The sequence below is a fragment of the Diplotaxodon limnothrissa genome, linkage group LG12, assembly GCF_057381915.1.
Source record: "Diplotaxodon limnothrissa isolate DT_005_m linkage group LG12, D_limnothrissa_male_GT1.1, whole genome shotgun sequence".
NCBI classification, from domain to species: domain Eukaryota; kingdom Metazoa; phylum Chordata; class Actinopteri; order Cichliformes; family Cichlidae; genus Diplotaxodon; species Diplotaxodon limnothrissa.
This window is the reverse complement of record NC_140607.1, coordinates 26056197-26084006: the sequence shown is the minus strand read 5'-3', so window position 1 is coordinate 26084006 and position 27810 is coordinate 26056197. Positions and strand designations below refer to the sequence as shown.

Genomic DNA, 27810 nt, shown 5'->3' with positions numbered 1-27810 from the left:
TGACTGACAAACACAAACAAAAACACACACTAGCTTCTTTGGATACTGACCAGGTGCAATCATAGAGACAAAATCTTAAATATCTCGGATACATTTGCAGAATGGATACTGGTGAGCTGCTGGAACAAATTGCTTTTGACATCAGACCGACATCACAAGTGATGTGGAAGAGGTTTGCGAATCTGCTGGGACCAGGTGTCAAACGGATCAGAAGAAATTTGATGTCTAAAGCAGAATTAGAACTGCTGCGGTATAAGATAATGTCCAGACAGTAGTACAACAAGAAACAAGTGGCTGAAATGAAACTGATGATGAAAGAGCAGATCACTCTGATCAAATAACAGTAAAATTGTGTTTCCCTGCCTGAACAGAGAATCGAGACTTATTCCAAAAAGGAAACTTAGTTTAAGTATCCCTTTACACACAAAGATCCCACAGTGTGTTTTAAATGACAACATTTCATCTGTAACAGTACCTAATGATCGGGCATTATTACACATGGCTAATAATCTGTAATGCTATTGCAGATAAAGTAATACAAGGCTCCGTAAAACATATCATCTGTGTCACCGCTGCCTGCTCTGCTTTGTCCTGTTGCTGCTGCTCTCCCTGCCTGTGGCTTTGCAGTATGCACGTGGAAATGCAGGGAGGCCTCACAACAGAGAAACAGCAATCAGGACTTAGTGGTCCTGACTTCAGTAGGTAAATATCACACAATTTCTACTTTGTTCTAAAATTGCTGCACCTGGAAAATGACTTCTAAATAAGGAGGTTACCTTGGGGGAGCTTTTGAGTGGATAAAGGGCTGAGATTTTGGGCACTAAGTGTTTGCTCAAGCTTTTTTTTTCTGCTTTATTCCTCTGCTATTGCTATATTCTCATCTCCAACATGTCTTTCCCTTTCCTGTCATTTTACCTCAGTTTCAATCACACTATGCGTTCATTTGACAACCTTAAATTGTAATGTGGGTTGGTTATTGCTAGAATTGATAGGCAGCAGGAATCAATGCACAGCAACACAACCTCGCCTGCCCCGCGACTGCTAAAAAGCATTTCGATGCAGCACTCAGTTTTTGCTATTGAGCTGCCACTATGTGATGAATATGAAGCCGTGATTGCCTGAGACAGCAAATATATATTCATCATTAGTGAGAACCTTGACACATATAGGAACAGCTTTTCATAAACAGCAGAAAATCTCAAGTTTGGCCGTGAGATATGTCTCCTTGAAACTGCAGAGCTGACTGTGATGGACATCACCCAACCTCTCTCTGTCTCCCTTACCATGCATATATGCCAGGAATATTAAGATATGAAGATATAAGATATAATCGAGCTCAAGCAGAATGGCTGTGTTGCAGTTTTCCTCAAAGGTGATAAATACTGTGGAGATCAGAAACAGTCACAAATTTGCTTGAATCAAATTTAACCCAAGAGGAAACAGTTCTTAAATCTCTGTTGCCCTCCAGTGTTTGGTTGGATAAATCACATCTCAGTATGCATCACTACTGTATGTCTGTTTTTACTGTTTCAGAGCTGTAGATGCAAAAAAATCACTCATCTGAATAAGTTAAAAATGATAGTAGTCATTTAGATAACAGTTTACAAGGAGAAACACTGAAGCGTGGTTAGTAACTAAGGAACAGTTGATAAATAAATCAATAAGTCATTAATCAATGCTGCTGTAAATCGTAATACAACACAAAAGGGTGATGCTATATTATTGGGTGACTGGTCAATCAGTGTTTCATAAATATCAACGAATAAATCTAAATTCTCAGGCATTAATTAAACGATTAATGACTAAATAATTCTGAATGGCACAAAACTGTAATTCATCATTGTTTCATTAATTAATATGTGTTGCCTTAAGTAATGAAGCATTTTCTTAAAGGAAGACTAAGCAATGGTTAATTAATCTTGTGGTAATGTGGAACTATTATGTAACTTGGTGGTTTTCTGAAGACGGTTTGTATTAAACCCTTGTTTTTCCTCCACTGATGAGTAAAAGCATCTGTTGTGAGAAAGGTCATTCTTAGTAGAGGAAGCTTTGTTCAGTTTCAAAATGACTTCTCTGGAAGAACTTTTTGGCATGAACTTCCAACATATTATTTTCTTGCCTCTTTCACAATATGGACAGGAAGACATTCCTCTCTCTCTCTCTCAAACACACACATGCTCATAAATTTTCCCTTGAAACCTGATAAGCTCCATGTGTTGTATTTACAACAGCTGGACTCCCTAGGAAGAACGAAACATAGAAATCTTGCTCATTATCCATCTGTTGCTGTGCTTCTCTCAACATGAAGGCAAGTAGATTTTGCATGGATACATTTTTCAGTTTTCTGTAAAATATGTCACTGATGTGATTTCAGTAAGAGTAATTTTGTATTGTCATTGCTGTGATATTTCCGTGGGTGACTGCTATTACCAAAGCTTTTCTTTTGTTTTGCTTTCTTTAACTTTCTTTTCTTTGCTGTGCTTTTTTGTGTTTTCATTTTCCTCCTCAGAAAGTTGCACAACTCTGTGCAAGAGTCTTACCATGGCTCCTCTTCCTGTTCACTGCCAAGGGGTAAATCTGGTTTTCGTTTTGTGCTTTAAAGCATAAATATATTGTGCTTGTTGAACTTTATACGTTGTCATTTATATCGTGTTATGTTGATTTAAACGTCATTTTCAAGAATGTGCAACCAGGAAGTTCATTGCCAGTGGGGTCCTTTTGGCAGTTGGTCAGAATGTGATAGCTGCACCAAATTACAGGTCAGGGAGATTCATTGGTAACTAATTTCTTACCCATACAAATTTGCATGCATTTTCACGTACTGTATACAGTACAGTACAAGAAAGTGTATTCATAATAAAGATTTTTCACCATCAGAAATACTCAAGATTATGTTATTTTTAAAACTTGTGAAGATATTTTGCCATTAATTAAATTATTATTACTTTATATAAATATTTCTTTGTCATCCTGTGGATGCTACAGACAAGAACCCGATCCATGGTTGTCTACGCTCAGTTCGGTGGAAACCGTTGCTATGGAGAGCGAAGCGAGACGAGGCCCTGTGAAACCACACAAGGCTGCCCTATAGAGGACGGATGTGGAAACAGGTTTCGCTGTCGATCGGGTAGGAATCGAAACTGCCCTCACTTCCTTAATCCTACTGAAGTGGTTAAACAATAACTATCTATCTGTCTTTTGACTTGCAGGGAAGTGTGTTAGCCAGTCTCTGGTGTGTAACGGAGATCAGGACTGTGAGGAAGATGGACTTGATGAGAGTAACTGCGACATTTCAGAATACATTGTTTGTTCAAACTCAGTTCCTCCGCCGAACATTGAGATCCTAGGACTCGGGTAAGAGAAAAGTCTTGATCTAGATGTTTATTTTTTATGATTCATTGAGACATTAATCTATGTTTCTGTAGGGTTGACGCTGTGTCAGGAAAGAGCAGAGAAAGTGTCATCAATACTAAGAGCTTTGGTGGCCAGTGCCGCACCATCTTCAGCGGCGTTCACAATTCTGTTTATCGACTGCCCCTTAGTACTCTTCAGTACAGCTTTTTGGTTGGTACCTGTGGAAGAACTTGAACTGTAGTTCATACTGATACTTCTTTGGTCACAATTTCTTTTAAAGTACCCCTTGGATTTGTATTCTAGAGTTAAGGAGTGAATATAGCAATATTTTCTACCTATTCTACTTTTTTAATCTATTCAATCACACATTATTACCATTGGCTTGCTGCCTTTTGCTCTTTTTTTTGTTGCATTAGGCATTTGGCCATTGACTCACATTTGGTGCCCTCAACTTGACATACATTCACATCATCTGCAACATCTCATCATCTTCTCTTTATAAAGTTAATCAGCTCGTTAGAGTTTGTCTTGCTGCTGATGGTGTTTTCTGATTTGTGGATTGAAAAGAGATGTCCAAAGTCCTCTCTGGAAAAACAAACTAACAAAGTGTAAATATATATGTCAACACATTGAAACAATAATTTTAAACCTGTTTTTATTCAAAGTTCAGATTTATGCTCATTTTTAGACATACAGTGACTCATTTGTATGACTCATTTTAACATAAGATTTCTGTAAACACAAAAAATTCACCTGTTTCATCTTATTCACCTGTAGGGTCTTCCCCTAAATCTAGTTAAGTTGTCCAGGTGAGCATTTCATATCTCTAAACTAGAGGAAACCAGACATTGTAACCCCTGTCCCGATTCCAGGTTAAAGTCCAGAATGACTTCAGTGATGAGATGTACACCAGCAAATGGCACTATGCAAAGGATATTGTCAAGAGGCAGACAGTAACCGGGACTACCACGGGATATCGCAACTATGATTTTCATGAACAACACGACAAGACTCAAGTGAGTAGAAACCTAACACTTTAAATAAAAAATGCCTTTGACAAGTCATCTCATGTTGAAACGGAACCTTTTTTTCCTCTTCTTACAGACCAAAAAGCTTTTAGTTTTAAAGAATGACATCGAGGTAGCTCAGTTCCAGACTAACGCTCCTCGGTACATCCCGATATCCGAGGCGTTTTGGAAGGCACTGGTCAAACTGCCATCTGTCTATGACTACTCGGCCTACAGGAAGATTTTGGAAAGGTTTGGAACGCACTACCTGTCTGCTGGAAGCTTAGGAGGCTCCTTCAAAGTTATTGCCACAATTGATGAAGAAACTGAAAACAATATGGGTAAGGATTCATAAAACACTAGTGTAATGGAAGAATTTAAAAATATGGTCTTAGTGGTTAATTCTACCCAGTGTTTTAAGGTGCTAAACAACAAGCCACTGCATGTGTCTATTGCTTGTAATAGTTGTAATATACATTTTTTAAAAATGCATTTGACTAAAAATGCTCAAAAATTTCTAAAATGTGTTTTTAAATGTAATCAGTTTGTAATGTAATTAAATTATTTATATATATATATATATATATATATATATATATATATATATATATATATATATAATTTACATATATATATATGTATATATATATATATATATATAATTTACATATATATATATATGTATATATAATTTACATATATATATATATATATATATATATATATATATATATATATATATATATATATATATATATATATATATATATATATATGTATGTATTAATATGTATTTTCCTTATAACATAAGGTGGTCCGATATTATTTTAAAAAAAATCCAAGTTGTAATTGCAGCTGGATTTAACTATATCACACAGCTGTAGTGGTAGTATTTTTCCAATGCCAAGTAAAACATCTGGCTGATAAAAATGCTGCCATAAAGCCCTGCTTTAGTCCTGCCTCACTTTTCTGACACTGACTTTACGTTTTCCTTTGTTTTCAAGTCAGCGAAAGTGAGCAGTATGACGAATGTTCAAGGACTAAACGCTGGATTCTCATATTCCCCATCACCACAGTGAAGTGTAAGCGAGGCCAGAGCACTCACTCATCAGGCACAGGTACAATTTGGATGATAATTTTACAGATACCAGTACCTATAAAAGCACTTTACCTCTATAAGTTTTTCTGCCATCCACTATCTCTTCAAACCTTTAAAAATAGGAACCAGGAGGAGCAATAATCTGAAAAAAGTGGATGTGGAGGGAGGAGGTGTCTCACATATTGCAGCGCTGAATATGATGAACCTAGATAATCCAGAGAGAAACTGGGAAATGTACTCAAACTGGGCAGAGTCTGTTAGGTCGTTTCCAAAGGTCATAAAACAAAAGGTAAAGAGAACGTAAAATAAGCTATTTGTATGTTAAAAAGCAAGATCATAATGTTTAATGAATCTTATATGGATTTCATCTTATCACTTAATGCAACCTTGCATCGCTTTTATTTTACTATTGTTTCTCCAGCTGCGGCCGCTGTCAGAGCTGGTGAAGGAGGTTCAGTGTCCTGGTTTGAAGAAGCTCTACCTTCGCAGGGCCATAGATCAGTACCTTGCTGAAAGTGCCCCCTGCCACTGCCGGCCATGCAGGAACAATGGAATGGTTGTCATGGATGGAGATGAATGTAAGTGCATCTGCAAGCCTAACACGTCAGGACCAGCCTGTGAGCAAGGAACTGAAGCAGAAGGGCAGCAGGGTGTGTATTGTCTTTCATACAGGATCTTTATTACTGTAGTTTTTTAAGCTCACCAATGTTACTTTTAAAGTCTAAAAGGGGCACATTGCAGTGAAAACCCCCTTTAAAAAACAAGTGTTCTTTTTCCTTTTAGCTTTTAGCTTTTGTGTTGTGATTATGCTTAGAAATGCCAAAATAGCCCTGTGGGGCTGGCAGATGTGAGATTGGTGTCAGGCTTACTTTCAGGATGAAAACAAGGAAATTAACAAACTGTTAAATTGGGTTAAGTCACTATCATGGGTGGGGGTAGGATTTAATCGAGGCTAATATCAGACAGACTTTATTATTGTCCTTAATTTCTTTCTATTTCTTATTTTCCATTTCTGGTCATTAAGGAGTGATCCATGGTAGCTGGACCTGTTGGTCTGCCTGGTCATCGTGCTCTGGGGGCCGAAGGTCTCGTAGTCGTTCCTGCTCTAACCCCTACCCTCAGAATGGGGGACAGCACTGTATCGGAGAACCAGCTGAGACGTCCGACTGCGAAGATGAAGAGCTGCAATACTTAAGGTGAGAGCTTAAGTTTGTTTTGTGGGTTTTATGAGTTTTTTGTTTGTTAGTATTTAGTATTTATTTATTTATTGTCATTGTCAAGAACAATGAAATTGCGTTTGGGGCTTCCATACAACCCAAAAAAAAGAAGAAAATAATAAATACCCCTTAAAACCCAAGTGTACATATTTAACCCAGTGTGACTCCAATGCAATAAGACAATCCTTAGCAATAATGTTCGTAGAAATTCAGACAAAGACCTGAGAAACATGACAAAATACAACAATGCAACCCATTCAATATTATTGTACTGTGAGATATGATATCAGATATGATAGTTATCTATTTAAGAAAGAGGGGGGGGGGGGGGGGGGCAGGAGGGGGAAGAGAATAAAGATATGATGCACCAATGCAGACCAGTTCATTGCTATTAAGAAGTTGGATATGGTTATTGTCCGTGAGAGGGGGGCAGAGAGTTCAGGAGCCTCACAGCCTGTGGATACAGGCTGTTGGCCAGTCTGGATGTTCTGGCCTGTATAGACCTGTACCTTCTCCCTGAGGGCAGCAGATGGAAAAGGTGGCGCGCAGGGTGATGTTGGTCCCGCAGGATACTGTGCACCCTCCTCAGACAGCGAGTGGGGAAGATATTACTGATCTCTGGCAGACTTGTTCCAATAATTCTGCCAGCTTCTTTCACCACCCGCTGGAGTGCTTGCTGATCGGCCTTGGTGCAGCTGGGGAACCACACTAGAAATCCATACGTCAGAACGCTGCTGATGGCACAGTTGTAGAAGTTCAACATCAGAGATCTGGGAATGTGTGCGCTCCGCAGTCTCCTCAGGTAGTAGAGGCGCTGTTGGGCCTTCCGTACAACTGAGGTGATATGGTTGCCCCAGGACAGGTCCTCGGTCACAGTTACCCCCAAGAATTTAAAACTGCTCACCCTCTCCACCGCCTCACTGCCAATGAAGAGAGGCAGATGGTTGTTATGGCCCCTCTTCCGGAAATCTACAATGATCTCCTTGGTCTTTTTGGTGTTTAAGACCAAGTTATTGTCGTGGCACCATGACTCTAGTTGTTGCACCTCTGTCCTATAGTTTGTCTCATCATTGTTGGATATAAGTCCGAGCACTGTAGTGTCATCTGCAAACTTAACAATGAGATTGGACGCGCAGGAGGAAATACAGTCATGGGTGAAGAGAGTGTATAGCAGAGGGCTCAGAACACACCCCTGAGGGGCACCGGTGTTGACCACAAGGGTGGAAGAGGTGTTCTTACCCACTCTGACACTCTGTCTACGGTTAGTGAGGAAGTGTTTGTTTGTGCTGCGTGAATTTAGTGACATATTTGTAACAAGCACTGTGTTCATTGCATTGAGTTTCCAGTAAGAGAAAGTGTCAAACTGATTTTCATCAATATGTAGTTATGCAACACATACTTTTTCTACAGAACTATGGAGCCTCAGTGCTTCGACTATACTCTCCCAGCAAGTCAGAAGTGTGGAACCCCACCTGCTCTGATCAATGGCTACATTCTGGTAAAAATAGAAATTTTCACCATGGTGTGGAACAAATGATTACAAACATTTAGTATTTATTAACCAGACTAACTGCTACTTTTGTAGTGCTTGAACAGTGTTTTGCACAAAGTCACAGTACAGTGTTAGAAAAAGAGTTACAGGAAGAGACTTGAAACTGAAGCTCTAGTATCTCCTATCTAAGTGAAAGAGAGTCTGCCTCAATGTTACTGAGTTTATTAGTTATCTTTAAATATTTTGCTGAATTTTATATCTTCTCTTCCCCATAATAGAGATGTGTTTTGTCCTTGTGCCTCTATGTTCTCCTCTGTGCTCATCCTCCAACCATTTTTGGCAAATGGCTGCTCTTCCTGCTGCCACTTGTTCCTCATAGGGGAACTACAAGTGGTACTGTCTTATAAAGTGCCTTGAGGCAACCCTTGTTGTGAACATAAATAAAACTGAACCGAGCTGAGTTACATACCCACATCAAAGCTAAGAAGTTGAACTTGATGATCTTATCTTTATTACATGTGTCACAGGATCCAAAGGACATTTATCTTGTGGGTAGTAAAGTTGAATACACCTGCACTGAAGGTTTTTATCTTGTTGGTCACAGCACCATAGAGTGCACTGCTGATCAAACCTGGTCTGCCCGGCCTGGATTGTGCACAGGTGAGTAAATAAAGTTTAACATTTAGTGTATCATAATAATGAATTGCTGTGTCACATTGTAAAATTACACATTTTCTTCAAGTTACAAGTTGCCAGATTGGACTCCTTGCAGATGGTGTCATAGCCTCTCCTTTAAAGGAGACCTATGGCATAGGAGAGTTAGTAACATTCTCCTGCCCAGCGGGTAAACGGCTAACAGGCGAAGCCACGGCTATTTGCAATCCCAGTCTGGATTTTTCACCAAACCCAGCAGACGTCAGGTGCATCCAAGGTAAATTTTACATCAAGCTTTATAATGCTTTAGCTCTCTGCTAAAGGACTGTCCTGGACTGCTATGTAACAAAATGAAATATGATGAGCTCTATATTTAGTCATTCAGTGTAGAGAATCAGTAGACAATGTGGAACAGTGATTTCTGTGTATTCCACAGACAGCGCACCAGAACCAAGCATTGCTCCTGGAGTGCAGTGTAAACTGTGGGAGAAGCCTTCCAGAGGAAAATGTGTTTGCAAAATGCCTATTGAGTGTGGGTATGTTTATTCTGCTAATAAATAATTTGGTCATGTCAGTTTTGGCAAACTGGCTAATGATACTGATTTACTGTGTTTTTTGTGCTTTGTGCCCACCGGCCAGTTCATCTTTGAAGTTGTGTGCCACAGCTGCTGTAGGTAGAAAATCGGTCCTTCTGGATGTGTGCAAAATGAATGCATTGCAATGTATGGGGAAGAAATATATGACAGCAGAGGACAGCACCTGCATTTGGCCACAGCGTGATACAACAGGTTGCACCGGCTGCCACATGTGGGAGAACTGCGATGGTATGAACATGTGAAGTGACAAATGATCTATTATAATGTACAGCAGTTTGTAGTAATTCATGCTGTTTGTCTTCACACGATTTTCTCAGATCAAGCCAATGACTGTCGCTGTAAGGACTCTGCAGATTGTGCGAACCCTGGGTATAACGTGTGTGTCCGTGTTGGAGAGGATGAGACTGCGGCCACACAGACCATGAGTGAATGTGAAGCAGGACTTCGGCGATGTAAGGGAGAAAAAGTGTTTGTTGTCAGTATCCAGCCCTGCACCTCCTGAGCATTCAGGGCAGGAGCTGATTGACTGACCTCTCTTATTGGTCTTCTTTTATTATCCCACTTTGAAATATTCCACAAATCTTTTTGTGTAGCCAATGTTTTTTGTTTTTTTTATGCTAAGATTTAGCACACTTTAAAGGCACATTTTTTGCATGCGTAAAAATAGAACAATACTGTATTAACAATAAATAAAAAGCACATCAGTCATGTTTGATCTTTCTTCTTTTGTATTACTAATATTGAGACCAAGAGATATGTAATATTCTCACAGACAAACATAGCATAATGGACTGTTGGTTGGGTTTGAGAGGTAATGTTTGGAAATCTGTTTTTCAGGCTCGAGAAAGTGTAGGGCTTCTCACAAAAGATGTCTTGTGCTTACTAAACCCGACAAAGCTCATCCTGCGAAGCAAACCCCTGCTGACAGTCTATTCCTGCCTCTGGCTTGCAGCCCTCGCACAGTGTGAATGCACGTCTGCATGTGTGTCTGAACCTGTCCGTGAATAGCTGTGAAGACACCAACTACTTAATGTTTTATCATCAATTCAAGAAATACTTATGGTCAGCAGAATGATTTTCTAGGTTTGAGATGTTGATCACAAAGACTGATAGTTGGGGGAAAGGTGTTAAAAGTGCATCTGAGCTGCCATTCTTGAAGGGATAATGCATACAAATTGATGGTTTTTGGGTGAGATGTGGTAAAAAAAAAAAATTCCTATCTATCTATCTATCTATCTATCTATCTATCTATCTATCTATCTATCTATCTATGAAAGAAGGACAGAGAGAAAAAAAAGCACAAATAATGGCATACATGTTTGTTCTTTGAATGCAAACCACCTAATTTGCATTTAACACAGTCAATTTATCTAATTAATTCAGTGTAATTTTACTGTTTGAGCTTTACCAGAACGTGCTAGACAAGTTTGTCTCTGTTGATTGTTTGTCTCCACCCGGTGGACATTTCAGTTCATGCAAGACAATGACAAACACTGGTGGATGAGTTTCAATAACAAAAGTTTTATTAACAATGTAAAATGACCTATATCAGCTTTGACTACTGTACCTTCAGCTTGCCATAAACAGTGATCACTATATTTAATAAGCTGCGCTCTGTCTGCTTGACTGCCCAAGAGAGAGAGATGCTCTCTGCTTATACCAACAGCTTCTTTACTAACCACCTGCAACCTTGAAAATAATTCAGAGAGCATTGCGTAAAGAGTATGTGTATATACAAGTCTAATGTCTCGATTTATAGATAGATATTGTGTGCAAAGAAGTTTTCTTTTGACTATTGTATCTTCTATTCCATTTTGAAGCTGGAAAGTTTAAGTTGGGTACAGGTTCTTGTTTTATGGAAGACTAAATTAAGTACATTGAGAAGAAAAACAGCAAGGAACAGAAAACGGAGACTGTAATACACAAACGTATTCTTCACAAACCTGTCATTTCAGCTTAGACAAACGACAGTAAAACTTTGTCATTGCAAGAGCCGTCCTCAGATGTGTGAATGGCATCTGTTCATAAGTTATCACATTATTTCTGACAAAATGGACATTTAGATTCCCTTTTTAAAAAAAAATAAAAACATAAATCCACATCATTCACTCAGGCTTGTGGAAGTAACAGAACATTGATATTATCATTTCAGACAAACTCTCATTCCCTTTTACATCAGACAAGCAGATATCGCACTTCGTTTACCAAAAAAGGGGAAAATCTGTTGCAAAATATCTTAAAATATATGTTCATGACTTTTGTTTTCATTACACTGCAGTTACAATTCTTCTTCGTATTACAAAATAAAATTATAAAATGGGCAGCCGTTAAAAAAAAGAGAAAGAGACAATTTATTTGAAAATGGCAGTAATAGATTGGTGGGAGACACAAGTGGTGAAGGACAGTGGGTAATGGTGTCTTTGTTGCCGCCTCCTACCCACAAAGGCGGGGCCCTTAGCTGGTTACCAGGCAACAGAGCCCAAAGAACCGCCTCTTCCTCTGTCGGACTAGTGGGTAGGGAGTCAGGTTCAGCAAACTGCTGTCATCTGGGCGAAAGAACACACAGACACCACAGCCAAGTCATGCATTTTTCCTCATTTGAGCTACGATGCAGTCCACTTAAACCAGTACCTCTGCTTCACAATGAATAATTCTGAAAGTGTTACTGCTTTTTGCATTTTCTTTCTCACCTTGGTTCTTCAGTGGTAAAGGCATTGTCTCCCTGAGTTTACTGAGAAGGTTCTTCATCTCCCTCATATCCCTGCAGTAAGGCAAATGGCTTTTTATGTTGTGTACATAAAGTATCCATAATATATGCAGTACATACTCGCATTCAGAAAAGCACAAAATCAGGTTTCCATTATTGGATTTTCTGGAGACTTTCCTCCCTAACTCGAACTCTTAACTTAATGTTAACCTAGGGACTGTATTTCAATTTATTTCATAATGTATTTCATAGCAGGAGTCGTAAACACACACGGTGTCTAGAAAAATAAGTAGTAGTAGTAAAATAAGTGTGTATACTTTTTGTTTTGAAATGTTGAAGCTTTGACACAAATATCTGATTATTTTTGGTATACTTCTATTGTTTTGTAAACTCAAATCTTAAATCCAACTGTGAGGTAAAACTATAGACCCACACAAACTACATAAATGTAATTTCAAGAAAGCCTTAGCTGATAAAAAAATATAAACATCCCAATGAATCTTATAATACAACATGTATTCCCAGTGTATTAAAATGCAATTTAATGTGATACGATACTTTGCATTATGTTCTTATAGGAAATGTAACAGATTACCCACCAAAATATATGTGAAATATTTGTTAAATCATAATAAAAACGCAAGTGCAGACACAGCACCTACGTACATCCCGAAGGACACAACAGAACACACTTTGTTTACCTACTTTTCTATGTTTTCTATGTCAGTGGCCACCAGCCAGCAGAGCTGAGGACAGTCAGTGGGGGAGGAAGAGGTGTCCTCCAGAATGGGGATGTCTGAGCTTTCCTCCGTTTTACCATCTAAGCCGGGAGGGCCACACGAGTCGTTACCTAAAGCACACAGAGAAATGCCTTAATCGTGTTTCCTCACTAGATACTGACCTAAATTATTTATGTCATTTGTACACAGTTATTTGAGTTTACTGATCGGTTTAGTGATGGCATTACTGGAATGACGGTGACGTTAGAGATACAAAATCCCATTTGTCCACATGTTTCTTTAAAAAAATTAAAAACAAAACAAAGCATACTATCTATAAACTATCCATGAGGCTTGTCTGTGTATTAACCTTTCCTGTGGAGCTGCAGCGATCCCAGCAAGCACACAGATTTGAGCATCTCTGTGATGTACATCTCCAGACAGCACTGCAGCTGGATGAAGAGCCTACAGATCTCAGGGTGGATTTCCCCGTCCTCTGGCCTGAAATGGCACATGAAGAGAACAAAGCTTACCAGCCAGGTGGAACTTGGTAGACAAAATAGTCTCTGCAAGTCTCTATGAGCATTACAGTAGTTGTTAATTCATCCGTGTATGTGCTAATCTTGAGTCTGAAACCAGCAGCAGCTTAAATAAATATTAGTACTAAACCAAAAAGTTAAAACAAAGAAAAATATATTCCACTCTAAGGATGTGTTACTGACATGTCTAATTTGTTTGACTCATTTAAACTGTAAATGCAATATCTGTTGAAGAAATATGATCACCTACATTGGTAACTTATGCACTGCCTGTTCTTGTAATTTGAGGGTGCACATCTGTGTCACATCTGTGACAAATGCGAGTCACATGCTTTTACTTGGAAATATCTTTACTTAAGTGAATAAATGAGGGCTGGACCTGGTGATACTCGTGGTATTTTCTGTGCGTGATTACAGAAAATCTGTAACCTGAAGAATAACAGCAAATTCTTAATACCAGGTTTTAAGGCCAGAGAGGTTTATGAACTCAAATATGCATTAAAATGTTTGAGCAGAGTGTTTCCTAATCAAAGCTTAAAGTAAGCCTATAGAGTCTGCAATGATAATAAACATACTGTGCTTCTTATCCATGTTTTTTACAGCAAAGTTCAAATTGCTGCTGTCTCTGTGATTGTGCAAGCGTCTATATGTAGTGCTTACTTAACTCCCTGAGAATATATAAATAAAATGCACTGAAGAGATTCAAGCAACACAAAAGCCCGTCACAATATTTTTCATTCAACCGGAGCTGATCATTAGCTTTTGAGACATCGCAGTAGCTTCACAACTATATTAATCGGGTTTTCAAAGGGAAACAGCAGGTGATATCCAGTGGGTGTAATATCACATGGGAAAGTGACAGCGATAAAAGGCGTGAAACTTGGTACAAATCTTTCTCACACAAATCATGCTCTAGAATTCACCTCTTCCAACAGCAAGCTTCTCCTTGCCATCACCGTTTTGTCACAGTGCCGCTTTACTGTTGCTCAAGCACAGCTGTCACCAGTGCTATCCCTCTAATCAGCTTTCCCCCTGCACATCGGAGGGACCTCGCATCATTCAAACCATTCTGACACACTGGGTTTATTTTATTAAAGGGGAATGAACTGGTTTAATTCAAGCTCTGTCTCTAGTAGCGGAGACAGACACTTAGATGGCCGAGAGAGCTTTTAGGGAAGGAGTTTTTAGAATATGTGCTGGTGATAATAATGGCAATGATGCAGATGCTGTTATCAGTGAGAATTTAAGAGTTCTCTCTAAAGCTACTGCACCATCTCCATTTAGCAGCAGAAGCTGGAACATTTAAGAGCACAGTTTCAATGGCTAATAGTCTTTTTTCTGCAGATACAGGTATAACTGTATTTAGGTGTATAATTATGAGCCATGCAGTTGAAAAACAACAGTGAAATGGTTCATTTTCCACCACTGCCCTGCTGCATTAAGGTATATTATTATTTAAAGCAACTAAATGCTCCTATTCAAATAAAGTTACATTCATGATTCATGCATGTGCACGATGGGAGATGTGCACTGAACATATTCAGTGTCACGCATCAAACATGTAGTTTTAAAACCCCACTAGAGTGAATTAAAATAGAAAAGAATTCAGCTTAACACTTTTTAAAACTGGACCTTGTAAAAAATATGGTGACAAATAATTTCTAATAGAAAAGGATCTCTCGTGGTTTAAATATACAGTATGTCCAGTGGTAGGAATTTGCCCCTTCTGCAAGATAAATCATGATGCTGTTATTGTTCCAGCAGCACCCAGGCTTTGGCAAGCAGCTGGCACTGCAGACGTCCTCCAAATCTCTCTCACCACTGGCTTCAGTCTGTCCGATTGTTATTTAAGTAAGTTTGAGTGTGCCAAGTTGGCTGGCATCTTAGCCTCACTGAGGATGTTAAAATCCCAAGCCTCCCTTTGCCCTTCTTCTACTGGCGCTATTGTAGAGGAGATATTGTGGGCCAAAACAGCAGTCCTTTCAGGCTCCTAAAACAGCTGTTTTCCTGTATCTTGAATCAAAGCTTTCATCACAAACAAACCACTTGAAATCTAATTTAACATGAAAATCTACTCAGAATCACTAAACAGTGAACAAACTTTGGATCCAACCACTTTAATTTACTGTTTCATTGTGATATCATTTGTTTTTGATGAGCAAAAGAAAAAAAAACTCCCAAGGATTCCGATTCTTAAAAAAAATCTGTACTGAAGAAGCCACTCTCTCAATAAATTACAAGAAAAAGAAGAAAAAAAAAAACGTCATTGGCTCCACATTATTGATACTATTATCTCAGATATTAGTCCCGGGAAGCATTCCACTTTCCCTCCACTTTGTGCATTAACGTTTTAGGTCAGCTAATGGGAAGTGATCAGTTACAGTATGTTGTTGTGATTGCTTCCTGGTAAAGCTCTCCTTCTAACAAATTAGAAATGTCATGATTTTTAAAAGCTGATCTCATGTTCTGTTTTCCCACATACTTTGCCCACCACGAAAAAAAAAAAATCAGTCCTTTAATGGGACAAGCATTAGATGGCCTATCGAAAGAACATTCTTATAAAAACACACACAAAAAAAATATTCAGCAGCTCAAATGTTGATACTTGTGCAGGTTTACTTTGGTAAAATTAGCTACTTTTTTTAACTTCCGGCGCTGCAGTGTTGCAGAGCGTTCAGCCACTGATGGCTCTTCATTTTCAGGACCACGGACAGCGTCTGTGCCAACTCACCCCGATATCAAGGAGAGACTATGGTGTGCCGCTCGCGCCATTTCGCAGCCTTTGGTTCGGGTCCTCAGCATTTCGGCCCGTAACGAAGGACAGTCGACAGTGATCTCGCCAATTGAGATGACCAGCTCACGGTACAGAGCCACAAGTGTATTGAATTCTTGGACGATCTGCATTACAGTGAGATAATAAGTCACACAGACACAAAAAGTTATTACCTAACGAACCAGACAAGTAAGCATCACACAAATAAATTGCAGGATAGTCTTTATCCTCAGTCCGACCTGTCAACATGAAAACGCGTCAGCCAAGAAGGAAATGCTGAGCAGCATTTTACAGCCCCCCCCCCCCCCCCCCCCCCAAAAAAAGACTAATGGGGACAAATAATGCTCCATGTGCAGTTAGACTGTCATGTGCTTCATTTCGAAAATTGCAGCCTTGCACATGTGCAGTCACCGATCCTTGCGAAAAACGCGGAAAGTGAAGCACAGCCCGCAAAGTAAGACTGCACGATAAACCAGCTGATTGTTGAATTGGTTGGTTTTCCATCATGCTAAATTTGGTTGTCTGCACAACCACGAAATTTGAGCTTGGGGCACAAGTATTCTGCTCTTTTTGTGCACCTCCTGCATAGCATCCTGCTGTAGTCCTGTAAACGAACAGCGAGGCTCCATGACGATCACTGATGTATGAAAGGGTGAAGTAGGCTTTATCATTCCTGTCAGCTTCTGTCAAAGCACATATGTGCCAAGATCATGCACTCCACCATGGGTAATCTTGTCATTCGGGCAATGCTGAAATCATTCCAAATCACCAGCAGCTTTCCACACTTTAAATGCAAATCACACAGTCAATCTGCACGCCGAGGTGTTCTGTTTGGCTTCACTGCCGACAAAGCAATGCAAATGCTTAAAGCTATTTTTAGGCTGCTAGACCGGGTTAGAATCTTTTTTTTTTCTTTTTTTTTTTTTGCAGCTATTAAGAGCTGTCGCCTGTGCGGCGTGCATGCACGGGGTATTGGAACATCCTTAAACAAAGAAAGGTTGCGATAATAGCACAGCACTCCTTATCAGAGGCACCATGCAGGCACTAACGTGCCGCAAACCTACCATTCTGCAGTCGGCCACGGCGCGCTGGGCTTTGCGGGTACTTTCGGTGCTCTCCCTCCTTTGTGAGTCTCGATAAGGAGGCTTGCCGATCTGGAAGATGTTCCCGGCGGATCTGGGGCGATTTTTGCGCCCATTCGATGCAGAACTCATGCATACACATCCACTATTAAAACAGCCCTAAGACAGAACGATTTGGTCTTATCCCCCCAAACTCCACCACTTTCTCTCTTCCTGCCTTACCACCCTGCACCTTACTGTTCACCTTATTCTCTCCTCGATTTACGCTCAGCTCACCTTCGCCAGCTATTGGCTGTGTTGAAACTCGAACGCTATTATTGCTCTATGTCTTACGTTCTTTCCCCCTAATGTGGGAAAGGTAGCAATTTTTTCCCAAGAAGAGCCCTAGAGCGCAGGTAAAGTACCGGATGAGAGCCCGTGACTCCTCTCCGCATTGCCTTGACTGCGACGGGGCGCAAGTCACCTTCACTCCAGCAGCACACGGTGCACAGTGAAGACTTCACACCCAACCCGGACTCCAGCTAGCTGAGGTGTCTTTTCTGACGCACCGATGTCAAGAGGGAACGATCGCATTCACGGATATTCTCCAAATGCAACCATTTTTTATGATTGCGCGTTTCCATTAAGCACCAATAAGACGGACGGTAACAGTCTTTTCTTAGCTATACAACCTCCTATTAAGACGAAATAACACGGCCAGTGTCCACGGCGACAATTTCACAGCGTACAACTGTGCCGGACGTCGAAAAACTTAATTCCTGCTCTCGCGGTCTCAAGTCGGCTCCCAGTCTGTTTCCTTGAGTGTTTCCAGCTATTAGGAAGGGCCTATATCTAACCTTGGAGAGGCAGTAGAAGAACAGTTGCTACAGGCCTGACGTGGCTGGCAACACTGCGCACCCAAAGGACGCGAATACTAATAGGGCCCATCAACTCAACCCCCCTCCTCCCCCATGCTGACATATCAACTCCTGTACGTATGAAATTGAGGTCACTGGCCACTTTACCTCCACCACAAGTACCGAGTGGAGACAAAAAAGAATGAATTGAACACTTCCGTTAAAAATGAGCCTAAAGTGATTCTCTTTAGTTTTTAATATCACAAATTATTACTGCGTTTATACTCACATGCAGGTTAACTTAACAAGTGCTTAAGTTTCTGTTGTTACATGTGTGTCCGTCTACCTTTACAAGAATATAATTAACATAAAGAATGAAAAGGGTGGGCTATAGCTATATTATCGTTACTTAACTGGAAAAAAGTGCACGTTCAGCTTGTAGATAGTGTATCGTTTATTTTACATTTTGGATAGTTCAAGATTTAGCTTCGTTTCGACTAATAAAAATGCAGTTTTATCATCAGACCCTAAAACACAGTTGGGGTTGAGATATACATTAAAGTTAAAAATGCACAAAGACAAACTATTTTTTTACTATATATATTATGAGTATATAGATGTGTAACTGATCAATAAACGTTTTGTGTGTGTGTGTGTCTGATTACACCACAAAAGATCATCCAGGAAATACGTTATTTCAGCATGGGCACCGCTTTACTATAAGAGTGCCAGAATCAATTACTGGCTGTTGATGAGTGCTTTTCTCTCCTTGCTTTTCACAACCACAAATAGGAAAGTTTGCAGCAGATATTGTGAATAAATCAGTGAATGTGTATGGAGTGCTCTTCCTGACATGCATTACCATGAACACAAAGGAAGACTTGCGTGTGGAGTTGAAGACGCAATCACATATATTAGTGGCACAAAAAAGGCAAGGCAGAGAATTAGTTTGTGATATTTACTGTATAGTGACAATTAGTTTAAAGTAAGTTTTTGTGATCAATGTTTTCGGACAAACAAAAACCCATAAACATATCAGTAGTATGAACAACTACAGTAAAAGTTCAGCAAAAAACAAACAACCAAAGAGAACCATAACAGCCACACACAAAAAATGTAAAAAAAAAAAAAAAAAAAAAAAAAACTTGTCCAAAAGGAGGCAAGACAAAAAATGGGAGATGAACGGCTAGAGAGCAGAGACCAATGAAGCAATCAGTTCAGTAAAGATTTAAGATTCTCCACAGCTTGGGCCCAAAGTTTAACTACACCTTCTTTAGCTCCACAGATTTAGGCTATGGAGAGTTTAAGATAAGCACATCCATGAAAGTGAGCAGCCATTGCTGCCAAATGAGCATTTGAAGTTTCCATCTTGTGGCAATCAACTTCTTAGCAGCTCTGAAACCAGCTAAAAAACACTTGTCTCTGAGCCTTATGCAATGTAAGTTGATCTAAATAATTTAAAATTGAAATGTATGGGGAAAGTGGACCAGAAGTATGTAATAAACACAGATTTTCTTAAACCATCATTTACAGCAAGCTAAGCGGCACTGACTAATGTCTAGTTTTAGAGCTGTGAGCAATGCATCCACACTGAGATTAAAAGCCTGGTGCATACTTTATATGAAGCTGCTATAGAAATAATGGAAACTTGTAGAAAAAGTTCAAATAAAGGAGTTTTTTATATCCCAAACTAAAAGTTTGAAATGTGTAAGATGTGTGAGATGTGTGAATTCTTTGGCAAAAAATAGAAATGACCTAAAATGTCTTAAATAAAAATTTGTTGCATCTACAAACCTGTATGAAGTTTAAATGTTATTTCATATAAATTGTAATAAGTTAAACTAAACATGCATGTAGCCAATATAGACTCACCAGTAACCTAACATCCAAATCTGTGGAAGGAAAACCAGAGAGAAGGGAGGGAGCATGAAGGGAAACAGGAAGAACATGCAAACTAAACAGAAAGTCCTCACCTGACCAGACCATTTAAAACCAGAACCAGCAGTACTGAGCACTGCACCACCATCATGGTGCCCCCATCAGGTATAAGCATTATTAGCATTAGTAATATGTTGGGGAAAGCATTCATGAAACCACAAATGAATGTTCCCATACCTTAAAGCACATTTTTTTGTGTGTTTTTCTAACGTTTCGTTTCGTTTTTCTTATTGCGATATCCAACCTCTACAGTCTTATTAGACCCTCATCAGTCTGTTTTCTTTTAACTAAGATCTGCTCATTATTTTGGTTAATTCCACTTACAGGAATACAACAAGGATGCAATTTAAACTTATTTTGCATTGAGTGTTTGCTGCATTACAATATGTTTAATCAACAGTAACACATCTTAAAAATGAAGTGTCTGCAGTGGATGGAAGTTGGTAATTAAAAATTTCACATTGAAATTAATATGTCCTTGGACATTAGAAAAGTAATCACACTGGGAACAGTTCAAGTGGCTGTGCTGTTAAAAGTTTAGGCATTGAAAAGTGTAATGGGATCATGTTGAAACACTGCAGCCTAACATGTTATATTAACATGCTGTTCATGTTGTTGAGACACAAAACTGAGAACACTGGATTTTCCTTATTTCAGTGATTTATTAGAGATGTGAAGCTAGCACACTGATGGTTTTCCTCTACTACACCTCCTCACCTGCTTGAAATTCACTCACTGCGTTTTCATTAAACCTTACAGCTTAAGTTGACCCCCCTTTGCATGCTCGCTGCATCATGTTTATGTTATGTCCTCACTCCCCTTTACCCCCACCCACCCCAAATTTATCTTCAGCCTTACCTTATTTCTATGTTACCCCAAAATTGCTGCCAGGGCATCAAAAAGAGGGGAAGAAGAAATAGCAAAGAAAGCAGAATATGAAGAACCCAATAACCCAGTTCACTGAGTAGATGTAGATGATGACCATGTCCATGTCAAATCGCCAGCCACGAGTGTCATCCTCGAAATCCATGGTGTCCAGAGGGTAGCCTTCTCCGTGGGGGAACTGGCGTCTAGCAATAGGACTCGACTGCCTCTGGAAGCCTGGTTTAAATGAGAAATAAGTCATTTTGTGTAGTTAAAAAAGCAACAATTTCCTCTGGGGTAATTAACACACATAACCTCAGTGTTTTGATAAATGTTAGACGACAGATTTTGATACAACTAGAGCTGCTATTGAAGACATTTACAAATTCATACAAATGAAAAGTGCACAGGATTATTTTTAGTCTTCTGTGAGGCCTTGAGGTACAATTACGATAAATAGGTAGCACAGCATACACGCGTCATATTGTCAAAAGTCACAAAACAACAGCGCTCTTTAAGTGCAGCTTCATAAAATACTAGCTATGCTTTATCTTTATATAGTTTTGCTGTTGTTGCAGATGACGTTGCTTAAATATGACCCCACTTTAGAGGGAATTAAAAACTTGCCTCCAAAGATGCGGAAGAGTTTTCTGCAGCTCGGGAGAGGCCACTTTGCACAGCTTGCTTTCTGAAAGTTCTGTTTCCGGGAAAGGTATTCCTTTGGAAAGAATGTTCTTGCTGTTTGGTTTAGCTCTATATAAATACATATTTTAAAAAAGACACAAAGTTAATGCAATAAAAAAACCCCAACCATTTTAATCACTTCTTCATAGCTTGGCTAGATATGTTTGATTTACTCAACACATTCACTAACAGCACATATAGCGTCACTTGCTTCTCTGATTATCTCCTTGTTCTGTGACCTTGGCTCTGGTAATCAACACGACAGTCTAATCTTGTCATCTAATCATTAACAAGAGCCCTCAGTGTTTCTACAGTCCTCCTCACCATCTAATCCATGCTACTATATACATCTAGAAATAGGCTGGGATGAATAATAAAAGTTTTTCAGTGATTCATAAATTTGACCAAAATCAAACCAAAATTGTATCTAATAAATTATCCCAAGGTGACAAAATACATTTGTTAGCACACACCACAGAAATATACACAATACATATATTATTACAGTAATAACTACTATTATACTGCTTAACATTGTGGTGAAAAGGTTTCCCTACAGCTTTAGGGTTCCACTTTTTACTGGTTTAAAGAAACCCTAAAACATCTGCTCCTATTATTACAGTTCATTTCCACCCACGGGGAATACTACTTCTTATTTCCATTAGAAAGCACGGAATCAAAGTGCTCAGACTGTGTTTGATTTTGTCTTCTCAGTCTAAGTGACTCATCTGGTCAAAGCTGAACTTAGGTCTACTCTGCTCCCTGTGGGACATCTGCAGCTGGGCCCTCTGAACAATCTGCAGCTTAGATGTTGTGTAGCAGCCAACACAGGAATAAAAATATAGCTGAAATCGTTTGTCCTTAATGTCAGATTTTTACATGAAGTTGTTTTTTGCTTTATTCAGTCTTTAGTGCTGAGGAAGTTTGATTAAGTGATTATACAGTAAGTGGTCCTTGCTCATCATCTCACCTTTTTGGAAGAAAACATGTGTGATGATTGTTCTGCACAGGGGGCAGGGGGTATTAGTGGGGCTGTTCTTAGCCAGCGTCCTAAGACAGGGCTCACAGAAGATGTGATTGCACGGGTGGCACATGTAAGGACTGAAGTACACATCCAAGCAGACAGCGCAGATGTAGCCCTCTCTGTCCCCGGTAGTCAGGGCCTCATCGTCCTCACTGCTGCTGCTGGATGGGTTTCCTGTTGAACTCTGGGAAAAAACAGAAGTAGAAAAGAACATTTTAATTGTTAAAAATATCTTTTCTTGTGTGACCACAAACCTGCTTATGTTTGCATGTGTGCATATTTAAAGCTCCAATATTAGAATGATAAAACCCATTTTTGCACAGTTTTGGCTATATGGACTAACCTCTGAGACAGTTATATTAGTATCTTGCCTAGGATTGGATAACAGCAATAAGAGAGAGCAATCCAGAGATTTGACCCTTCACGTATGAGATGTTAAGTATAAATTATCACTACAAGATGCTACCAGTTAGCATTAAATATAAGTGAAAATGTCCTCTTTCACAGTTCTCTTCTATTTGAATTTCTTTTCTCTTTTGATGAATGTAACCCTCTTTGACACCCATCCAAACAGCATAATAATATGTGTGAGGACATGAGGGTGTCAGGTGTGAGTTCAGTCAAGTGAAATGTCTGCCTACCTACATTTTCACACATCTTACTGTAAAGCATAAACATTGTTTGTTAGAGAGAGCATTCTGACCCATCATAGGCATTAGTTCAAACTCCTATTACTTCATGGAAAACCAATAGAGGTGCATCTTAGGATGTGTCACTTTATATCTGTTGCAGTTTGTCAGTTAAGCCCTACTATGAGCCCTCTTAACCTCTATTGGATAAAAACAGAAGGTGGGTTTTGGATCTGGTTAGTATTCTCTTTCATCATGCAGAGCATCTGCTACACTCTTTCCTTACTTCCTCTTTTCTCCTCAACAGTTAATTTATCCTCATCACTCACTTTTTATGGTTCCAAATTCCAGCTATAACTCCATGATGTAACAAAAGCTCTTTTTTTAAAATAGTAGCTAGGGCTTTCCAAGTCACCCACCGCCTCCTCAAACACGTGTTGTGTTGGCAGACCCCTGAGAATTGAAGCTTCACTGTTTAAAAAGAATCCTGGGGGTGTTTCCAAAGTAATTACTATTTTCTCACCCTGGGGGAGCTCCAGGGACTTCCCAGTCACATCAGCCCATCCTCCCAAGGTGTGTCATTAAAGAGAGGAGAGAACACAGAGCACAGGGTGTCTAAGTAAGCATAGATGCTGAGGCTCTCCTGGCAACATGTATGGTGACATGCCAGTTTTGTCTAGGTTACAATCATATACTGGTATATAAATGAATAAGAGTGTGCTCTATGACATACAGAACCAAAGTTTAGACTAAAAAAAACTGCTAATTTATAGATAAACCTATAACTGAGTGAAGCTCTATTTGATAGCGCTGCTGCACCACAAACAATTTGCATTTCCTTCACAAAATGTGTTTCTGCAGAACAGCAGCTAAAACCACATTTTAGCTTTTTTCCAGCAGCTGGAAACAAGCCAACACTAAACGTCTCTGCATTACTCAGGATGAAATCACATCCTGTGGTTTGTTTTTATACAACAGCATCTCCTCTAGCTTTGTCCTACGACACTTTTCTCACAAACAAATTCAAACAAGCCAGCACAAACCAAGAAGGCAGCCACATGAATGCAGTAAGTTAAGACAGTTTAAAAAGGGGATTAAAAAATGTAAAACATTCTGTATTGTACAAAATATTGATAAAACTTATTGTGAAAATCCAAAATCTAAACCAGGGTATTTGACCAGTGTGCCCAATAGCAGCGTGTGTTCTAGCGTGAAATTCAATTTTCACAGAGCTGATAAATGGAAATAAAGATTCAACATGATAAATGAGCAAGAAATGGGTACTGGGTAACAAAAGTAATTGTTTAAAAACATATTGAATATATGTTGGGTTTTCAATGTCTTTATCAGTCTAAGGAAAAAATGCCTTTTTCCTGAAAGTTAGCTGAGAACATCAATATATAAGGGTGTGCTAGGTGTGGAGCAGGAGCAAGGTGATGATTGGCTTAGCTTAGGATAAATGGAAGCAGAAGGAAGAAGCTAGCTGGCTTCATCCAGTGTACACCAAAATGCACCCGCCTTCAAACCTATTTGAAAATCCGTTATTTTTTTTTATTATTAGGACATAATAAAAAAAAAAGAAGAAATCATTTGGTTTTTGCTAGAGTCTATCAGCTTCAGATGAACGACAACACATTATATGCTACAGTATCGTTATCTATTTATCAAGCCTATACAGCAATGGAGACACAGCGTATGAAAAACCAAGCATACCCTATCATTCAGTAGTTTGCAGAACTATTATTAGCGGCAGTAAGTTTAAATAATGGCTTTCTGTATGATTTTATCAGTCTCTCAGATCATTGTGGGGGAAATCTGAGCCATTCTTTTTTACAGCGTTGCTACAGTTCACTCAGATTTGCAGGCATTTGTTCATGCACAGGTCCCACGACAGCATTTTATTTGGGAGTAGGTCTGGACTTTCTTCCTTTCTTTTTCAGCCATGCTAGCAGATTTGCTGGTGTGCTAAGGTCCTGTTGCATGACCCAGTTTATTTACACACCAAGTCCAATGAATAACAGATAGGAATATCTTAACTAAAAACAGCACAGTCTGTAGGAGGACAAAGGATTAGGAAATCGATCATACGAAAGTGTCGAAGAAACTAATTTGACTTTTGGTAACAGAGCAGTCAGAGTAATTTCAGTCTGCCAACGTGACTGCAGCTCTGCAGCAGCCAATCAAAATGGAATCTGCTCTTTTGTCTGGTCGGTTTTGAAGGGCTCTCTGCCCAAGCCTCATCATGCAACTAATTCAGATGTAACCCCACTTTAAACCACGCACACAATGGCTATTGAAATGAGCTGGTTGCTGATATAGCTTTCGAGAGCCAGAGTCTAGATGAAACAAACAGACACACACACACGAGTATGCTGTAATATAAAGTACCATGAGTAAAAACAGTGAAAAATAGATGCAGTGCAAAAAAAACAAACAAACAAAGCCCCAACAACAACAAAACAGAAACAGGCCTAATGTTTGTACCTGTTGTTTTGTACCACGTGATTATGTGCATGCAGCCTCTGTTTCTTTCTTTCTTTACTACATATACCTGCCATGTTGTGCTATAAATACTTCTTTAGTAAGAGTAAGTCCTGAGTATAAATCTCAGGACTTACTCAGTTAAAAACATTTGTTATTTGGTGTGTCTTTAATCCTTAAAGTCCATAAAGACTACATATTAAAAAAAATAAATTATCCTGGGTATTAATTACTGGATCTAGTAATTACTAAATCATTTAGTGATCTAATAACTGCCTCTGTGACTCATCTCGTGGTGATACTTAAACCTCTGTGATGTCAGTGTGCAGTGCCAGTCACCTGTCTGCTCTCTTGCTGTTGATTTTGTCTCCATTTCTCCCTTCTTCGCTGTCTCCTCCTCAGACTTTTAATCCTGTTCCTCTCCCTTTTACTCATCCTCCTCTCACAAGGAACACAAGGTTGTGCCACTGCTGAGGTCACGCTTTGACTCATCACCCTTACCACCCCGCTGCCTCCTTCATCACCATCCTCCACGTTCTCTTCATCACCCTCATCCTCTCCCTCCCCTCTTAGCTCATAGAAGGTCAAAGATCGCCCAGGTGCTGACCCTGGTCTCACCTCCACCCAGAATGGATCTGGCTCCCTGAATGAACTTAGTGAGTAGAGGTGCAAGTCTCCTGCTGCTGGTCTGGATAAAGGTCTCTGAGGTGACCGGGGTATGGACCTGGTATGAGCAGCAGGCCGACGGGACAGTGCGTTTGAACTGGAAGTGAAGGTCCAGTTGCAGCCAGTGCTCTGGAGTCGAGAGCAGGTGTGTCCTCTCTGCAAGTTGCTCGATCCTTCTCCAAGTTCCAAAATGTTGTTTAACTGATGATCAGAATTATTACTTGACAAACTTCCAATGCTTTCTCTTCTCTGTCTATACTGTGCTTCATCTCCATGTGTTTCATCTCTTTCCGCCATTCTTCTTTCCATACTTTTCCCTCTTTCTCTGCCTTCCAAATCTCCAGCAGTTATTGTCTCCTCGCCCCTGTCTTGGTTTTGCTCTCTCCAGCTTCCTTTGTTGTCCTCACTGCAGGTCTTTTTGCGTGCTTTTCCACCTGACAGCGCAGGTCTCACCAGCACATTGCTTGACCTTCCCTCGCCTGCTGGATTTACACTCCTTTGCCTAGATCTCTCCACTTTTGGTGTGTGAGTCTCATTAGTACTGGTTTCCTCACCAGCATCCTCAGCTTCGCTACATCCAACTCTGTTCGAGACATTTACACTAGAAGCTCCCACATGGGAGCTCATCATGGCTCATTCGAAGCACCTCGCCCACCAGTGGAAGACATCTGAAGCAACTTCACCCAGTTAGCCTGGTTTTTCCCCTGTCATCCTTTTCCTGCTCTTCTTTCCCACTTCTTCTGGATGTATAGATTGAAGCTCTTTTTAAGAGCTACAGGGACTGTTCGAGTGCAGAGGCGGTGAGCAGTGGTGCTCTCTATCCTGCCCCTGTTAGCCCACTGGGGCATTCCACTCTGTTAACAAAGACAAAGTCCCCATAGTGTGCCCCACTGCAATAGGTGCACTGTTAACAGCCTTGCTATTGTCCTTCATGACCTATAGAAAGCACACCACTATGGAACCAGCAGACTCACAAAAACCAAGTGAAATAGCCAGAGCCACCTTTTTTCCCCTCATGCCCACAACCGTGGTGTCAGCTTTTTTCACTTACTGGTTGATAAGCACAGCACAGTGTGTGTGTGTGTGTGTGTGTGTGTGTGTGTGTGTGTGTGTGTGTGTGTGTGTGTGTGTGTGTGTGTGTGTGTTGCTGCTGCTGCTTCCTTGTTAAAGCATTTCAGTGGTCTACCATAGCAGAATTTATTTTTCCTGAATTCAAAAAAGATCTGCATGAAAAACATTCAATTAAATGCATTTTTATTTATATAGGCAAAAATCACAACAACAGTTGCCTGAAGGTGCTTTATACTGTAGGGTAAAGATGTGACAATAATACAGAGGAAAATCCAACAATCAGACAAAATCCCAACAATTTATCAGTTCTTGGTTACTGGAATTTAAAGAGCCTGCTTTATAACTGAGGTTCTATTAAAAAGGTTATTACATGAAGTT

General features: G+C 39.7%; 3 protein-coding genes across 4 annotated transcripts; 1 reads left to right on the top strand and 2 right to left on the bottom strand.

Moving 5' to 3' along the window:
• Window positions 1-2512: 2512 nt before the first annotated feature.
• Window positions 2513-10109, top strand: c7a (complement component 7a). The gene is made up of 17 exons (XM_085368432.1): window positions 2513-2571; window positions 2681-2759; window positions 2986-3127; window positions 3210-3354; window positions 3426-3564; window positions 4227-4370; window positions 4459-4702; window positions 5366-5479; window positions 5583-5749; window positions 5882-6110; window positions 6485-6656; window positions 8088-8175; window positions 8697-8829; window positions 8912-9100; window positions 9260-9359; window positions 9463-9647; window positions 9737-10109. The coding sequence occupies exons 2-17, from the start codon at window positions 2682-2684 to the stop codon at window positions 9919-9921; spliced, it is 2454 nt and encodes an 817-aa protein (XP_085224558.1). The 5' UTR covers window positions 2513-2571; window position 2681; the 3' UTR covers window positions 9922-10109.
• Window positions 10110-11873: 1764 nt separating this feature from the next.
• On the bottom strand, window positions 11874-17371 carry rgs7bpa (regulator of G protein signaling 7 binding protein a). The gene is made up of 6 exons (XM_085368431.1): window positions 17222-17371; window positions 16116-16282; window positions 13216-13346; window positions 12832-12976; window positions 12110-12180; window positions 11874-11965 (listed from the first exon to the last, which is right to left on the bottom strand). The coding sequence occupies exons 1-6, from the start codon at window positions 17369-17371 to the stop codon at window positions 11874-11876; spliced, it is 756 nt and encodes a 251-aa protein (XP_085224557.1).
• Window positions 17372-20908: 3537 nt separating this feature from the next.
• On the bottom strand, window positions 20909-26991 carry rnf180a (ring finger protein 180a). 2 transcript variants are annotated; one of them, XM_085368429.1, is made up of 4 exons: window positions 26035-26991; window positions 22532-22769; window positions 21505-21630; window positions 20909-21114 (listed from the first exon to the last, which is right to left on the bottom strand). In XM_085368429.1, exons 1-4 carry the CDS (start codon window positions 26989-26991, stop codon window positions 20909-20911), a joined length of 1527 nt encoding a protein of 508 aa, XP_085224555.1. The 2 variants fall into 2 exon arrangements, with proteins under 2 accessions (XP_085224555.1, XP_085224556.1); XM_085368430.1 differs by having other exon boundaries at window positions 20909-21117; window positions 26035-26988.
• Window positions 26992-27810: the final 819 nt, after the last annotated feature.

Excerpts from the sequence above, each read along its gene's own strand:
- rgs7bpa (XM_085368431.1), bottom strand. The coding sequence starts at position 17,371 with ATGAGTTCTGCATCGAATGGGCGCAAAAATCGCCCCAGATCCGCCGGG. Across the intron at positions 12,977-13,215 it reads GCTGCAGCTCCACAGGAAAG|GTAACGACTCGTGTGGCCCT; the intron begins GTTAATACACAG and ends TGTGTGCTTTAG. Across the intron at positions 12,181-12,831 it reads GACATAGAAAACATAGAAAA|GGATATGAGGGAGATGAAGA; the intron begins GTAGGTAAACAA and ends GCCTTACTGCAG.
- rnf180a (XM_085368429.1), bottom strand. The coding sequence starts at position 26,991 with ATGATGAGCTCCCATGTGGGAGCTTCTAGTGTAAATGTCTCGAACAGA. Across the intron at positions 22,770-26,034 it reads AACAGCAAGAGAGCAGACAG|AGTTCAACAGGAAACCCATC; the intron begins GTGACTGGCACT and ends GTTTTTTCCCAG. Across the intron at positions 21,631-22,531 it reads ACATGTTTTCTTCCAAAAAG|AGCTAAACCAAACAGCAAGA; the intron begins GTGAGATGATGA and ends GTATTTATATAG.
- c7a (XM_085368432.1), top strand. The coding sequence starts at position 2,682 with ATGTGCAACCAGGAAGTTCATTGCCAGTGGGGTCCTTTTGGCAGTTGG. Across the intron at positions 4,371-4,458 it reads AACAACACGACAAGACTCAA|ACCAAAAAGCTTTTAGTTTT; the intron begins GTGAGTAGAAAC and ends CTCTTCTTACAG. Across the intron at positions 6,657-8,087 it reads GAAGAGCTGCAATACTTAAG|AACTATGGAGCCTCAGTGCT; the intron begins GTGAGAGCTTAA and ends CTTTTTCTACAG.